This window comes from Suncus etruscus, chromosome X (assembly GCF_024139225.1).
Source record: "Suncus etruscus isolate mSunEtr1 chromosome X, mSunEtr1.pri.cur, whole genome shotgun sequence".
NCBI lineage: Eukaryota > Metazoa > Chordata > Mammalia > Eulipotyphla > Soricidae > Suncus > Suncus etruscus.
The window spans coordinates 95,222,581-95,240,564 of NC_064868.1; the positions used below are offsets into that span (position 1 = coordinate 95,222,581).

At 42.3% G+C, this 17,984-nt stretch overlaps 1 protein-coding gene across 1 annotated transcript in view; it reads right to left on the reverse strand.

The window, feature by feature from the left end:
* Window positions 1-17,984, reverse strand: part of F8 (coagulation factor VIII) — a 120,640-nt gene that overhangs the window by 90,663 nt on the left and 11,993 nt on the right. The window contains exons 2-4 of the mRNA XM_049766654.1: window positions 15,858-15,979; window positions 14,170-14,292; window positions 2,611-2,823 (exon numbers count right to left, since the gene is read on the reverse strand). Of these exons, the coding sequence (XP_049622611.1) occupies window positions 2,611-2,823; window positions 14,170-14,292; window positions 15,858-15,979 (458 nt within the window). The remainder of the gene's footprint in view (window positions 1-2,610; window positions 2,824-14,169; window positions 14,293-15,857; window positions 15,980-17,984) is intronic.

Genomic DNA, 17,984 nt, shown 5'->3' on the forward strand with positions numbered 1-17,984 from the left:
ACAGATGGAGGGAGGGACACTAGGAAGTGATAGGCCTCTGAGAACATTATAATGCCCTTGAAGAAGAGTCAGCAGCAAGTCTTCTGGGAGGACTCTTCCAGATTATCATGGGGACGCTGGGAAAGCTCCTATCTCAGAAGTAGAGGGACTTGGGTGACATGAGAGTGCCATCATCTCAAGTTGCTAGCCCCTGAAAAACTCTTTGATCTCACATCAACTCTTGTCTCTTGAATACTGTCTTTCAAGTGAGGAGCATCTTGACTAGGCCCAGTAACACAAGTTTATATTTTTTGTTTGTTTTGGTTTTGTTTTTTTTGGGCCACACCCAGTGGGTGCTCAGGGGTTACTCCTGGCTGTCTGCTCAGAAATAGCTCCTGGCAGGCACGGGGGACCATATGGGACACCGGGATTCGAGCCAACCACCTTTTGTCCTGGATCGGCTGCTTGTAAGGCAAATGCTGCTGTGCTCTCTCCCAGCCCAAGTTTATATTTCTTTTTTTTGGTGTTTTTTGGGTCACACCTGGCAGTGCTCAGGGGAAACTCCTGGCTCCATGCTCAGAAATTGCTCCTGGCAGGCACGGGGGACCATATGGGAAGCCGGATTCGAACTGATGACCTTCTGCATGAAAGGCAAACGCCTTACCTTCATGCTATCTCTCCGGCCCCCCAAGTTTATATTTCTTAGCACAAACCAAACTACCACACTGCAAAACTATCTTTCCATAATGGATATATCATTGTCAGTCCCCAGCAAGAGAATAGGAGCTTTCCTGTGGTCCTCCATTCCTGCCAGCTCAGGGCACAATTGCTCGAGCATTGTTTTTTCATACACCACACTCCTTTGCACTTACCTGGCACTGAAAACCATCTAGCTACACACAACTATTCATAATCACCCAATTCCAAATGGTCATACTGAGTGGCACCCAAGATGGTTCTTAGTAAGTCAATGGATAAATCAAATGGAGTCCTTCCAGACAGGGAGCATTATTTTGACTTACAGTGGGAATTCAGCCTTGGAAAGACACAGAACAGCCTTAATAGCATATTTCTCAGTGAGAGAAGCCCGCCTTTTCTCACTGAAATGGGAGCAAATGGCAAGACTCCAACTCATGCCAGTGCAGAAAAGACCAAATGCCAAAGATCATAAGAAAAACTTGCCATGTGTTGGCAGTGTTGATAATGTGACTGGTGCTGAAAAGTATATGTTTGTACTGCTGGGCCCAATTTTGGGTGTTGCTACTTAATTGCCAATATTTAAAGGACAACAACTTATGTGAGGGTAGAAGAGGGAAGGACAATAGGAGGTATAGAGAGGATTTTTAGGACAGTGGAATTAGTCAGCCTGACACTGCAATGGGATGTACATGTCATTGTATATTTGTCCAAAGCCACAGAATTTATGACATAAACAGTGGATGTAAAACTCTACACTTGGGCCAATAAAGATGTCATAACAGAGAATGGAGTGTATACCTGGTACACAAAGGCCCAGGGTCAATTCCTGGCACCACATGTTCCCTGAGCACACTGGCATAGCCCTACTGGCTGCTTGCATTGCTGGGCCTGAGCAGCCACAGGCTGAGCAATTTTGGGAATGGTTATGAAACACCCTGATCATTGCTTGGGAGACCCCACTGAATAGAAATAGAACCCAGGAAGACAACTCAATGTGCTGAAGTAACTGCTTTGTACCCAGAAACCCTTGATTCAATTTCCATCACAACATAGTTCCACAAGCACTGTAGGGAGTCACCCCCACCCCAGCAGTGAACAAGATGTAGCTTCTGAGTCCTGTTAGCTCTGCTACCCCCCAAAATAAATTAATGAATAAAAAGAAAGATTAAGTATAAGCTCCTCTAATTTAGTTATTTAGTTTATTCCATTCAACTCTGAATTAAACACTGGGTTGAATAAAGTTAAGATATTTAGATATAAATAAATGTTTTCCCAGACTTGTATATGCCTTGGGTTACAAGTAACAAACCAACTGCCCAAACTCTACACCACTGGTCAGAAACCTGAATATGTTTTTGTCCTGGGACTTTCCAGAAACATAACAGAAAGTTTAGGCACCACTGAAAGGATAGCTGAAATAGAGATATAGAAATAGAAATAGCTGAACTAGCAAGTGAAGTGCCTTAAGAAGAAAGACCAAATTCCAGAACTTGGCTTCTCTTGACCACCCAAGTATACTGTGGCCATATAGACTGGGCATTTGCTCTTCTCAGGGAATAAAGTGTGTTCTTTTCCATGGATTGATGGTCATAAAGATAAAACTCTTCCAGGGGAAAGAATACCTGTATCTTATTTTCTTTGTTTTTTGTTTTGTTTTGTTTTGTTTTTGTTTGTGGCCACACCCGGTGATGCTCAGGGGTTACTCCTGGCTATGGGTTCAGAAATTGCTCCTGGCTTGGGGAACCATATGGGATGCTGGGGGTTGAACCCAGATCTGTCCTGGGTCAGCCACATGCAAGGAAAATGCCCAACCACTGTGCTATCGCTCCAGCCCCTGTATCTTCTTTTATCTTGAATAAAAGATATTCAAGATAAATCTCATTGAATCTTCTCTACTTGCTCCACCTCCATCCTTCCCCTCCTTTTACTCACCTTCTTTACAAACCAGCAGTGCACCAATAAGGCCTGAATTTATGTCTTTCACCAGGTCCACATGAGAAAAATATGAATAGGTGAGACAAGGAGGATCAGAGGCCATGGGGCCATTCTCTTTCAGGATCTGCCAGACATAGGTATGGCTTTCACCAGGCATGACTTTATCATCTTCCTTCTCTTTTTGGCTGGTCTGATCCTCATATGCAGCACCTAGAGCAAGAAGGTATAAAAATTTCTTTTTCTACCCATTTCCACTCAGAAAAACAGATCAAATTTACTGTTACCAGTAGATTCTACACAACAACCAACCTTTGCAAGTTAATTTGGATGACTAAGAAGCAATGATTGGACATGAGGAGACTCATACATGCAAAGATTTGTGGTTGACTAGTTGACTACCAGACCCCAAATGACTCAGCACTAATCCATTAGTGCAGCTTTACCAGATTCAAGTCAATGCCACTCAAGACACACTGGTAGGCACCTTGCTCCTATCTCTTTCATTACATAACTGTGAGGGTCTGGGAGAGCAAGCTGGTTGTTTCTCTGGTTCTCTGAGTTTATTTTTTGTGACATACTTGCAGTGCCCAGGGCTATGACCTCTGCCTGATGTTCCTGCCCTCCTGAACCAGGGGCTTTTGTCAGAATGTGCATCATCTTTGCCAATCTAAGGAATCACAGACCCTTATGGCCCCTGATCAGCCATAAGAGGGGTCTATCCCTTTAAGGGTGAAGCAATTAGTTAGGAGGGGCCCCTTGTAACTGCTTTTTGAGGGAAGTCAGCTGAGGACTATATAACACCTACCAGGCTGAAGTCCCAGAGAGGGGGCTGCTTCAGCTGGACTTTACCTGCTGGATGGTTGCTGCCGCACTGCTGGAGACACTGCTGGATTATCTGCTTCTGTTGCCTTTGCTGCTCTCCTACTGTTCCCTTTCCTCTGGTCCTCTTCCTGGCTGACTCTACCTTGCCCTGGTCCCAACCTTAGCTTTCTCCGTCTTTCAGCCTAGGGGTTGGCTATAATGATCCTGGCCTTACTGCTTTGCTTCTCCTTCAATTAAACTCAGTCTAAACCTCTCTTGTTGGGGTTTTGTCTAGCCCTGACAGTCAAGTCAAGTGAGTGAAGGGTTAACTAGAAAATGTGACCATCACATTTCCTCTTTGCTCAAATCATTGTTTTTCTAAAGCTTTAGAAAGCTTGACTAAATCTGTTGGACTGGGGAAAGAGAAAACTGTTCTCTAGCTTTTTTGGGGGGGGATCACACCCAGCAGTGGTCAGGGGTTACTCCTGGCTCTATGCTCAGAAATCGCTCCTGGCAGGCTCAGGGGACCATATGGGATGCCAGGATTCGAACCACCGACCTTCTTCATGCAAGGCAAACGCCTTACCTCCATGCCATCTTTCTGGCCTCTGTTCTCTAGCTTTTAACATGGTATTCTTTTTTTTTAAATTTTTTTTAACATTTTTTTTATTTAAACACCTTGATTACATACATGATTGTGTTTGGGTTTCAGTCATAAAAGGAACACCACCCATCACCAGTGCAACATTCCCATCACCCAAGTCCCAAATCTCCCTCCTCCCCACCCAACCCCCGCCTGTACTCTAAACAGGCTCTACATTTCCCTCATACATTCTCAATATTAGGACAGTTCAAAATGTAGTTATTTCTCTAACTAAACTCATCACTCTTTGTGGTGAGCTTCCTGAGGTGAGCTGGAACTTCCAGCTCTTTTCTCTTTTGTGTCTGAAATTTATTATTGCAAGAATGTCTTTCATTTTTCTTAAAACCCATAGATGAGTGAGACCATTCTGCGTTTTTCTCTCTCTCTCTGACTTATTTCACTCAGCATAATAGATTCTGTGTACATCCATGTATAGGAAAATTTCATGACTTCATCTCTCCTGACAGCTGCATAATATTCCATTGTGTATATGTACCACAGTTTCTTTAGCCATTCGTCTGTTGAAGGGCATCTTGGTTGTTTCCAGAGTCTTGCTATGGTAAATAGTGCTGCAATGAATATAGGTGTAAGGAAGGGATTTTTGTATTGTATTTTTGTGTTCTTAGGGTATATTCCTAGGAGTGGTATAGCTGGATCATATGGGAGCTCGATTTCCAGTTTTTGGAGGAATCTCCATATTGCTTTCCATAAAGGTTGAACTAGACGGCATTCCCACCAGCAGTGGATAAGGGTTCCTTTCTCGCTACATCCCCGCCAGCACTGTTTGTTCTCATTCTTTGTGATGTGTGCCATTCTCTGTGGTGTGAGGTGGTATCTCATTGTTGTTTTGATTTGCATCTCCCTGATGATTAGTGATGTGGAGCATTTCTTCATGTGTCCTTTGGCCATTTGTATTTCTTCTTTGTCAAAGTGTCTGTTCATTTCTTCTCCCCATTTTTTGATGGGATTAGATGTTTTTTTCTTGTAAAGTTCTGTCAGTGCCTTGTATATTTTGGAGATTAGCCCCTTGTCTGATGGGTATTGGGTGAATAGATTCTCCCACTCAGTGGGTGGCTCTTGTATCCTGGGCACTATTTCCTTTGAGGTGCAGAAGCTTCTCAACTTAATATATTCCCATCTGTTAATCTCTGTTTTCACTTGCTTGGAGAGTGCAGTTTCCTCCTTGAAGATGCCTGTAGTCTCAATGTCCTGGAGAGTTTTGCCTATGTGTTGTTCTATATATCTTATGGTTTGGGGTCTGATATCGAGGTCTTTAATCCATTTGGATTTTACCTTCGTACATGGTGTTAGCTGGGGGTCTAAGTTCAATTTTTTGCAAGTGGCTAGCCAGTTGTGCCAACACCACTTGTTGAAGAGGCTTTCCTTGCTCCATTTAGGATTTCCTGCTCCTTTATCAAAAATTAGGTGATTGTATGTCTGGGGAACATTTTCTGAGTATTCAAGCCTATTCCACTGATCTGAGGGTCTGTCTTTATTCCAATACCATGCTGTTTTGATAACTATTGCTTTGTAGTAAAGTTTAAAGTTGGGGAAAGTAATTCCTCCCATATTCTTTTTCCCAATGATTGCTTTAGCTATTCTAGGGTGTTTATTGTTCCAAACAAATTTCAAAAGTGCCTGATCCACTTCTTTGAAGAATGTCATAGGTATCTTTAGAGGGATAGCATTGAATCTGTATAACGCCTTGGGGAGTATTGCCATTTTGATGATGTTAATCCTGCCAATCCATGAGCAGGGTATGTGTTTCCATTTCCGCGTGTCCTCTCTTATTTCTTGGAGCAGACTTTTATAGTTTTCTTTGTATAGGTCCTTCACATTTTTAGTCAGGTTGATTCCAAGATATTTGAGTTTGTGTGGCACTATTGTGAATGGGGTTGTTTTCTTAATGTCCATTTCTTCCTTATTACTATTGGTGTATAGAAAGGCCATTGATTTTTGTGTGTTAATTTGTAGCCTGCCACCTTGCTATATGAGTCTATTGTTTCTAGAAGCTTTTTGGTAGAGTCTTTAGGGTTTTCTAAGTAGAGCATCATGTCATCTGCAAACAGTGAGAGCTTGACTTCTTCCTTTCCTATCTGGATTCCCTTGATATCTTTTTCTTGCCTAATCGCTATAGCAAGTACTTCCAGTGCTATGTTGAATAGGAGTGGTGAAAGAGGACAGCCTTGTCTTGTGCCAGAATTTAGAGGGAAGGCTTTTAGTTTTTCTCCATTGAGAATAATATTTGCCACTGGCTTGTGGTAGATGGCCTTAACTATATTGAGAAAGGTTCCTTCCATTCCCATCTTGCTGAGAGTTTTGATCAAGAATGGGTGTTGGACCTTGTCAAATGCTTTCTCTGCATCTATTGATATAATCATGTGGTTTTTATTTTTCTTGTTGTTGATGTTGTGTATTATGTTGATAGACTTACGGATGTTAAACCATCCTTGCATTCCTGGGATGAAACCTACTTGATCGTAGTGGATGATCTTCTTAATGAGGTATTGAATCCCATTTGCCAGGATTTTGTTGAGGATCTTTGCATCTGCATTCATCAGCGATATTGGTCTGTAATTTTCTTTTTTCGTAGCATCTCTGTCTGGTTTAGGTATTAGGGTGATGTTGGCTTCATAAAAGCTGTTTGGGAGTGTTTCCGTTTGTTCAATTTCATGAAAGAGTCTTGCCAGGATTGGTAGTAGTTCCTCTTGGAAAGTTTGAAAGAATTCATTAGTGAATCCATCTGGTCCTGGGCTTTTGTTTTTGGGCAGACTTTTGATTACCATTTTTATTTCATCAATGGTGATGGGGGTGTTTAGATATGCTACATCCTCTTCCTTCAACCGTGGAAGATTATAAGAGTTCAAGAATTTATCCATTTCTTCCAGGTTCTCATTTTTAGTGGCATAGTGTTTTTCAAAGTAGTTTCTGATTACCCTTTGAATCTCTGTCATATCAGTAGTGATCTCTCCTTTTTCATTCCTAATACGAGTTATCAAGTTTCTCTCTCTCTTTCTTTGTTAGGTTTGCCAGTGGTCTATCAATCTTGTTTATTTTTTTGAAGAACCAACTTCTGCTTTCGTTGATCTTTCGGATTGTTTTTTGGGTTTCCACTTCGTTGATTTCTGCTCTCAGCTTTGTTATTTCCTTCTGTCTTCCTATTTTTGGGTCCTTTTGTTGAGTACTTTCTAGTTCTATTAGCTGTGTCATTAAGCTACTCAGGTAAGCTCCTTCTTCCTTCCTGATGTGTGCTTGCAAAGCTATAAATTTTCCTCTCAGTACTGCTTTTGCTGTGTCCCATAAGTTCTGATAGTTTGTGTCTTTATTGTCGTTTGTTTCCAGGAACCTTTTGATTTCCTTCTTGATTTCATCTCGGACCCACTGGTTATTGAGTATGAGGCTGTTTAACTTCCAGGTGTTAAAGTTTTTCTTCTGAGTCCCTTTGGAATTCACAAATAATTTCAGAGCCTTGTGGTCAGCGAAGGTAGTCTGCAAAATTTCTATCCTCTTGATATTATGGAGGTATGTTTTATGTGCCAGCATGTAGTCTATCCTGGAGAATGTCCCATGTCATTGGAGAAGAATGTGTATCCAGGTTTCTGGGGATGGAGTGTCCTATATATATCCACTAGGACTCTTTCTTCCATTTCTCTCCTCAGGTCTAGTATATTCTTGTTGGGTTTCAGTCTGGTTGACCTATCCAGTGTTGACAAAGCCGTGTTGAGGTCCCCCACAATTATTGTGTTGTTATTGATATTGTTTTTCAGATTTGTCAACAGTTGTTTTAAATATTTTGCTGGCCTCTCATTTGGTGCATATATGTTTAGGAGAGTTATTTCTTCCTGCTCTACATACCCCTTGATTAATATAAAATGTCCATCTTTGTCCCTTACAACCTTCCTGAGTATAAAGTTTGCATTATCTGATATTAGTATGGCCACTCCAGCTTTTTTATGGGTGTTGTTTGCTTGGATAACTTTTCTCCAGCCTTTTATTTTGAGTCTATGTTTGTTCTGACTATTCAGGTGTGTTTCTTGTAGGCAGCAGAAGGTTGGATTGAGTTTTTTGATCCATTTAGCCACTCTGTGTCTCTTAACTGGTGCATTTAGTCCATTGACGTTGAGAGAAAGAATTGTCCTGGGATTTAATGCCATCTTTATATCGAAATTTGGTGTGTCTTTTGGTTAGTCTTGTTTTAAATTAGGTCTTTCAGTTTTTCTCTTAAGACTGGTTTTGAGTCTGTAAAGTTTCTGAGCTGTTTTTTGTCTGTGAAACCATGTATTCTTCCGTCAAACCGGAAAGTGAGTTTTGCTGGGTACAGTATTCTAGGTGAAGCATTCATTTCATTCAGTCTTGTCACAATATCCCACCACTGCTTTCTGGCATTGAGTGTTTCTGGTGACAGGTCTGCTGTAAATCTCAAGGATGCTTGCTTGAATGTAATTTCCCCTTTTGATCTTGCTGTTTTCAGAATTCTGTCTCTATCTGTGGGATTTGTCATTGTGACTAGGATGTGTCTTGGGGTGGTTTTTCTGGGGTCTCTTTTGGTTGGTACTCTTCGAGCATGCAGGATTTGATCACATATATTCTTTAGCTCTGGAAGTTTCTCTTTAATGATGTTCTTGACTGTTGATTCTTCCTGGAAATTTTCTTCCTGGGTCTCTGGGACTCCAATGACTCTTAAGTTGTTTCTGTTGATCTTATCATAGACCTCTATTTTCATCTGTTCCCATTCTTTGACTAATTTTTCCATTGTCTGTTCATTTGTTTTAAGTTTTTTCCAATCTCTCCTGTTGTATGGAATTGTTATGTATCTCATCTTCCACAGCACCAAGTCTATTCTCAGCTTCTGATACCCTGTCCCAGAGCTTATCCATTTTGTCATTCACTTCGTTTACTGATTTTTTCAGGCCTGTTAGTTGACATGTTATTTCAGTTTGGAGTTTTGTGATTTCTGTCTTCATATTTTCTTGATTCTTATTAGTGTTCTGTTCTACTCTATTTATGGTTTCTTTGAGTTCTTTGAGCATATTCCATATTGCTACTCTAAAGTCCTTATCTGAGAGATTATTTAGTTGGTTGGTCGTTAACTGGTCATCAGAATTGTCATCTTCATTCTCTATGTCTGATGCTGGCCTGCGTTGTTTCCCCATTGTCACACTTGTATTGTGGGTTTTTCTACGTGTTGTGGTGGTATTCATTGGTTATATGATGCAGGCAACACACTTCTCTGGCTCCGCCCTTTCTGGATGGGCCGACTTGCCTCCAAGGTAGGGGAGTCCTCCGTGGATGAAGCCTCACACAGGATCAAATCTTAGGCCCGAGCACGCAGCAGAGAAGACAGTCTGGAGAGAAATTCTTGCTTCTGTGATCCAGCACAGTTCTTAGTGTGGTTTTTTTCTTCTTGTGATGGTGTTCTTTTTTTAGAAATAGCGCACAGCTGCGTAGCGAAGTGGAGCTAAGTGCCTTCTGGAGCCTCTTTTCAGCCCACTCTCAGGAGGTTCACGCAACAGGATAGCAGAGAGACACACACAGGCAGCACTCACAGTTTTTCACAGTCGGGCCCCACTGGTCAGGCGTAGTTTTCACTCGCTCGCTGGGCAGCTTCAGAATGCTGTATTTTTGGGGTTCACTTCCCAGGACTCTGAGGAGAGTCACTGGCTCGTTGGGTAGCTTCCGAATGTAGTTTCTTTGGGGTTCGCTTCCCAGGGCTCTGAGGAGAGCTTCCAGAGTTCAGGAAAGACAGAGAAGAGTAGGACAGGGCTCCCTTCAGGTGCTCAGTTTCTGGCTTGCTGGGTAGCTTCCAAATGTAGTTTCTTTGGGGTTCGCTTCCCAGGGCTCTGAGGAGAGCTTCCAGAGTTCAGGAAAGACAGAGAAGGGTAGGACAGGGCTCCCTTCAGGTGCTCAGTTTCCTCAGAAGAAGCACAGCCGGGTGGAGACTCTGCAGGTAGAGCAATCAGCACTCTGCCTGGAAACCCCCACATCCAGCCATTTCTTACTCACTCACTGGCTCGCTGGGTAGCTTCCGAATGTAGTTTCTTTGGGGTTCGCTTCCCAGGGCTCTGAGGAGAGCTTCCAGAGTTCAGGAAAGACAGAGAAGAGTAGGACAGGGCTCCCTTCAGGTGCTCAGTTTCCCCAGAAGAAGCACAGCCGGGTGGAGACTCTGCAGGTAGAGCAATCAGCACTCTGCCTGGAAACCCCCACATCCAGCCATTTCTTACTCACTCCTGGCTCGCTCTAACATGGTATTCTTAAAGAAGAAAATTAATGCCAAAGAAAATTCATTATCAGGCATATTTGCCTTAAAGATGGTAGTGGATAGAATCTGAAGTTTTTGTTTATTTATTTGGTTGGTTTTTGGGCCACAACCAGTGTTGGTGGCGTTCAGGGGTTACTCTTGGCTCTGTGCTCAGAAACTGCTTCTGACAGGCTCAGAGGACATATGGACTGATGGGGATCAAACTCAGGTCTATCCCGGGTCGCCAGCGTGCAAAGTAAATGCACTACTGTTGTGCTATCATTTCCACCCAGAATCTGGAGTTTCAATGGGTTTAAAACTGCTTGTCTTCTCTGGTGTTTGCCTCTAAGCCTAATATTGCTGTGCAATTTGTGCCATATTGATTGATTTGAGTAAGGCTTATATGCATTTAACTGGCTATCTAGCTTCCTTTGTCCACGATGATGCTCTCACCACAGGGATCTGACAAAGCAGAGTGAAAATGTGCTGCTTACATACTTGTAAATAAAGAGCCTGAAGTAACCTGTACTTTAGCATCTAGTACATGTCCCTAAGATACTTGAGTTGTCAAAACCAATTATAAAACTGAAGTTTGGTGCCTCCTCTTTATTGTGTTTTTTCCTTTGTAGCAGTTATGTTTAATGTCATTAAAAATAAATAAAAGTTTTTGTCAGTGGCATAAAAATAAAACTGATTGATAGTTGAGTTTTTATATAATATAATATTGCAACACCAATCCTACCCTCAGTGTCAAATCCCATACCAGTGCTTTTAGACTCCCTCATTCTCCATCAACCCCCTGCTCCCTTGACAGGCACATTAGGAATTTTGATGGTTGTAGCTTAGATCTCATGTTTTCAGTGTCATGGGATATAGAGCAATTACACTCTCCCACATCACCAATATCATTGAACCCTGACACCTTTTCCCGTTACTTCCCTTTCTTATCTTCCTTCCTACTTTGATTTCTTTCCTTCTCTGTCCTTATCCCTAAGCTCTGGGTCAAGGATAATCTAGGCATTCCTGCTTTGCTACATTACATTTACTCATCCAGTTATTCTATAGAGAATGGTCACTATTTTTTAAAACTCTCAAGTGCTCCAGACTGTCCAGTGGGAGCTCTTAATGCCTTATGGAGGTCTGCAGTGCCACTCCCAGTGATTTGGCCATTATCAGTCAGTTTGTTTCAATCTTATATTGTCATTTCCTTTTCTCAGAACTGGAATGAGTCATTTCTCAGAGGAGCCCTGGTTCTATTCAGTGCAAAAACTATTGAGAGGAAAACGTGGGCACTTCATTGCTGGCTGATAATAATCGTCATTGCTCGCAGTCATTTGCATAGATTGAATAGAGGCACTAATCACCACTATCAAATTCCAAGCTTCAGTGCTCCCAAGGGTCTCTAGAATTTTGGGCACACAATTTCTAGGCTGTATTACTGCGCTGTGAAGATCTCTGAGGAAGCCTTTCCCTCAGAGCGGCACAGATCTCTGCTCTACACACATTAACTCTCACCACCCAGGTGCATCCTTCATGTGCTGGTGAGTGTGCCCCTCTCTAAAGTATCGGGCTACCACTTGGGTGCTCAGGACAACTGATGTCAATACATAAATGTTCTCGTGCCTGGTGGACCCAAAGCCTCTCAGAGAGACTGCTTGGACCCAGATTGCACTAAGTGCTTTGGAGTCTTTGCCTTGGGAGAAAATTCTAGAGAGTTGATAGTTTGAGACAGAGAAGGAAGGGATCATGTAGGGGCACAGGAAGGGGTTTAAATAGCAATTCTGATGCTTCTTTTCTTAAAATGAAGGAAGGATGAAGACTGCAAGGGAGATAAAGGTATTTCTTTGCATGCCAGACTCTTTCCTGTGACTTATTTGGGGTGTAGGATGTCTTTCAGGCCACACTTGGAGCTGCTCAGGAGCTATTTCCAGCTCTGATCGCAAGTAAGCCCTGGTGGTACTCAGGGGTGCTGGGGGTTAAATTGGGGTAACCAAGCTATAAATAAGTTAAACGTTTTTACCCTTGTACTATCTCTCTGGTCCTCCTGTAGCTCTTTGTTGTTTGTTTGTTTGAATCACTTCATTAGGAGAATATTAGGAGAATATGTTTTTTTTCTTTTTTTTTTTTTGTTTTGGGGCCACATCCAACAATATTCAAGGCTCACTCCTAGCTCTGCATTCAGGAATTACTCCTGGATCTGCTCAGGGAACATATGGGATATTGGGAATTGAACTCAGGTCAGCTGCATGTTACTCAAGTGGTGCCTTCCTGATGTGCTATCATTTCAGCCTCCAAGAATATCTGATTATTTGTGTTGTAAGAGGTCAAAAATTTGAGCGACACCTTGCTCTGGTACTGAGCATTCACTACATGGTAGGTTCCATGCAATAATGACAAACAAATCAGACATGGCCTCTGTCTTAACAAGGGTATTTAGTAGTAAATTTGAAAGACACACATTTAGCTAAGTCTTCAAAATAATGGGGGGAATCTAAAATTTCTAAGAGTGGGAACAAATATTTTCTTGGGATGCTAATGCTAATGCTAATATAATCTGAGGTGTTAAAGCTCCGAGGTTTGTCTTGGTGCTTGACACTTCTCTGATGGCAGGTCAGAAAGGATTTAATAGGAGTGTGATTATAATCAGTGGCCAATCTAGCTCTGATTGTGTTAGTCTCTGCTTTCTGCCTTGGATTACCTTCCCTGGGTATTAAACTCCAAAATGGGATCTTAGAAGATAAATATGGTTTTACTTCAGCCTCCAAAACACTACCATCCTGTTTCTTTCTACCACCTTGTTTTCCAGTTATATGAATCAACTTTGCACGATAGGTTTATAATAATCTCCATACCAGGTTAATTTGTATCAGAGAGGTCTGTGACCCCTGTGAAGTAGACTGTGTATATTTAGAGAGCGACAAAAAGAGACTTTTTTCATAGAGGTATGTAGGGCATGGTTTTTCTCAACCCAGATGTCTTTCAAGGAAAGTGACTTTAGCCACCTCTCAAATAACCAGTCTGAATGATACAAGCTTAGTGAATTTCAGACAGCATGCCCTGGCATACCACTATAGTGGAAATATCTCTGTTTTCCCTTCTTTCCAGAACTCCTTCTTCAGAGAATGCTGAGTGGTGAAATGAAGGTGAGTTCCACCTGAGAGGAGGAACTGATCAGAAGCCTCTTCATATAAAGGACACAACATACAGAGAATGAATGATGGGCCTTTAACTGAGTTTGTTCCCAACTGTCCCTATGCTGCTGATGGCTGTGGTTTGGATACCCAAATGAATGAATACATTTTTCATTTCCTCATCTTTCTTAAGGAATCACCTCTTCCAGGTGAATTAGGTGAGACTGATCCTGCCTCCCCTGCTTGAAACTCTTCCTTTCCACCCAATGCAAGAAGTAGCTGAAGTGGAAGCCTGCTCCCCCCGCCCCCAGCACTGTTTTGAGGATCTAGTTATGCCTGGAACTGCTGCTGGCTGTCTTTACCTTCATGTTAGGAAAGCTTGTCTGAGAACAAAATTAAAAAGAAAAACAAAGATTGTGGGTGAGAAGACTGATCCACTCATTGATTAAATCCTGGAATCCAGTCATATCCATATAACTCTGGAATATTTCAGTTCAACAAGTCAAATTCAGCATTACGTATAAGAATCTTTGTACAGTAGTTCAGGGCATCATATCAGGCCCCAGTTTGAATCTTGACTCCATCAATAACCTCTTCAATCAACACATTGTCTGATTACCTGGATGAGTCCATTTGTATATGAGAAGGGATTTGACAGCTCCAATTACACATGCATCACCATCACCAAGAACACATTCATTCTTGCATCCCTGCGATAATAATACAATTGGGCCATTTCTCACCCTCGGAAGTTTTCCAGTAGGACACACCAACAGCATGAAGACTGATGGGGTGAGAAGCCATGTTCTTCAGTGTAATGATCACTGTGTCATACACCTCTGCCCGGATGGTAGGACCCAGCAAACCTGAAAGAATAAGGCATCCCTCAAGTTAGCACTTGAAAGGTAGCACTTCAGGAAACCTATTATTATCAAAGTGATAGACCAAGTCATAGTGGAGAAACATAAGCCATGATTATTGATTTGAAAAGTAGTAATGTGCCTGTCAAAGTGGCAGGCAGGCAGGGGAATGGGGGTGGCAGCGTGAGGGATAATGGGTCTGGGAACACTAATTATGAGAGTTGACACTGGTTGTGGAATTGGTGTTGAAATATTATATGCCTAAAATTCAACTATCAATTTTATGAATCATGGTTTTTAAATAAAAAATTAAAAAATATAAAACTTTTTTTGGGTTTTGTTTTTTCCCCTATTAAAGGGATAAAAGTAGCATTTGAGGACTAAAGCCATAGTAGAGTGCGTAGGGCACTTTCCTTTAATGCAACTGGTTCAAGTTTGATCCCCTACACCACATGAGTGTGCTAGGAGAGCACAAAACCAGGAATAAGTCCTGAGTACAACTGGGAGTAGCTTCCAAACAAAAAATAAAGTAGTAGCTGAATGATGAAACACAAAAAGCTATCACCATCTCCACCTCCTAGTTGTTCTAAGGACGGATTGCTGACAGTTTGTTTACTGCTTACATGAGGTCCTACTCAATTCTGTAAATTGCCAAAGGCACAGGAGATGCCAGAGGGAATATGGTAAGTTGTAGAGATCACATCCTAGAAATGTGAAGCATTGAAAAATACAAACTGCCCAGGGTCACAGAGATAGCTGGATAGACTGAGAACCTCCTACATGGTTCAGTCTTATTTATTGGGGGGGGGGGGGCACACCTGGCAGCACTCAGTGGTTACTCTTTTTTTTGTTTTGTTTTTGGGCCACACCCGGTAACGCTCAGGGGTTACTCCTGGCTATGTGCTCAGAAGTTGCTCCTGGCTTGGGGGACCATATGGGACACCGGGGGATCGAACCGAGGTCCGTCCAAGGCTAGCGCAGGCAAGGCAGGCACCTTGCCTTTAGTGCCACCACCCGGCCCCTCAGTGGTTACTCTTGGCTCTGCACTCTGAAATCGATCCTAGCAGTCTCAGGGGACCATATGGGATCTGGGAATTGAACTCAGGTCCGTCCTGGGTTGGCTGTGTGCAAGGCAAACACCCTACCACTGTGCAATCTCTCCTGTTCCATATGGTTCAGTCTTGGCATCATATGGTCCCCTGAGTAGCACCAGGAGTACTAAACCAAGAGTAGTTGCTCCTTGAGCCCTCCTCAGTGGCTCAACATCCCCCCACCCCCAAAAAAAAAACAATAAAAGAAACTGAAGCCAGAGTGATATTTTAGCTCTCTTATACTGGAAAAGACCAGATAGGGATGGAAGATAGCAGAAGTGTCAAGCAAATCCAGGTGCCAGATCTAGACCATTCTAAAGTCCAGGGGATAAGAGGTGAGGGTGGGCCCAGCTAGCAGAAAGCATGTAGCCTGAGTATTTCCTGCTGGGATGAAGGAAGTGAAGCCTACTAGAGTATCATTCAATCTTTCTGGGAAGAAAGTCCCCCCACTTGCATAACAGACAACATTGGTTACGTTACCCATCCAGGGGGGCCTGGGTTGGATGAAGTTGAAAAGGTGATCTGTAAACTCCACAAATACAGTTTTGGGGTACAGAACTGAGGTGTTGAATGGAAAAGATGTTGGCACTCTAGGAGCTGACCTGTGTGAGCAAAGGACAAAGTCATTCAGTTGAAAGGACCCCTCTCTGAAGCTACATTGCACAGAAGTTGGAAAGAAGGCATCAGGCCTACTCTCCCATGGTTACAAGGCTGTTGGAGGTGGTATGTGAAGCAGAGTCCCTTAGGAATGGAATTAGTGACCTTCTAAGACACACACCAGGAAGTCCCTTACATCCTCTATAAAAGGACAGAGGAGCAAGTGGTCCTCTGGAAGAGGTCACTGGGAAGAGGACACTCACAGGCTCCTGTATCTGCTGGCACCCAGATGTGGAACTGTGAGAAATACTGCTCTTATTCATAAGCTCCTCAGTTGATTGTATTTACTACATATGTAACAGCCCCTAACCTCTGTAAACAAAACAATTTCAAACATCACCTGACAAACTGGGTGCTGTATGTGATAGGAGAGATCATCAGTGGTACCCCCACATTGCATCAGACAAAAATTCTTTGCCAAAATAATAACTTTAGAAGTGAAATAGTTATATTACAAAATCCTTCAAGTCTCTCTATGAAATGGACAGAGTAGGTCACCCAAACAAATCAATGAGAAGGTCTGGGATGAGACTGAGGATGTGACTTGTGTGCATGGCACATGGTTTGAATATGGGAAGCACTGGGTCCCATTAATGGGACCAGATGGCCCCCGTACCTCTGGCTATGGCTCATACAAGTTCAAATAAATATCAGTGATAATCCTTATGAGAAAAGTTATCAAGATGGTAGAAACTAAGGACATTGGAGCCCAAGACCACAATGTCAACATCGTTGTAAACACATAACCTAAGGTCTAATTGAAAAACAAACAATTGGTTGGAGGCAACTATTTGCACTGGTCAAGTGCCAATCACTCCTGAGGAGCCTGGAGCCAGCCTACAGACTTTACTATGGATAGTCTCTTCCTGGCTTATGCTTATAGACTCCTAATTCTTTCATCCTTCTCACTAGATGCTTCACCAGGCCAAGTAAGTATAGGCCCAAGAAACAGACAACTGGGGAAGACAGGTCCATGAAGAATGAGCCAGGTTCGTGCCCTGGAAAAAAGTCTCTTGCATGTGAGATTCTGGCTCTAGCCTTGATCAGAGAGAAACAAATTTGATGATTCACCACCCACAGATGGACTTGCAAGCATGGCATCTTATTCCTTTATTAAATGACACATGCAACTGTGACTGAGAGGTGCTGGGAATGTTTGCAGCTTTATAAAGACTGAACTAAACCTCTGGGCCATCAGGTGGCTCCCCTTCCCACCTCCACACCACCTCACCACATTATAAATAGTCTAGTAACCACAATGCTTTCATCCTGTCTACCTTCCAACAATAAAGTCCGAGGTACACTAAAAGTTAAAAACAGAGTTTGCAGAGATGGAATACATAAAAGAATCAAATCTTACAGGAATGTTGGGATTGTCAGAACAGAATTTTTATATGGGGATTAGGGAGTCAGATTCAGCATTGTTCAGAGCTTACTTCTGGCTTTGTACTCAGGGATTACTCCAGGTTGGGCTTTGGGGGACTATATATTTTTCCAGGGCTTGAACTGAATTCAGACACTGTAATTTCTGTATTATCGATATCTATGGACAAGAGCAGTATTTTTAATGATTAATAATATGCTAAGGGCCCGGAGAGATAGCACAGCGGTGTTTGCCTTGCAAGCAGCCCATCCAGGACCAAAGGTAGTTGGTTCGAATCCCGGTGTCCCATATGGTCCCCCGTGCCTGCCAGGAGCTATTTCTGAGCAGACAGCCAGGAGTAACTCCTGAGCACAGCCGGGTGTGACCCAAAAACAAAACAAAAAAAAAATAATAATATGCTAAATACTTTAATCAAAGACAAAGATAGTATAATAAAAAGATTAAATTCAAAGAGAATAAGAAAGCGATGCTTATTAAAGCATTAATATGCATTAGTTAAATGATTTAAAATAATTTTAATTAAAATAAATATTTAATAAATTTATTTAAGCTTATTTAAATTATTT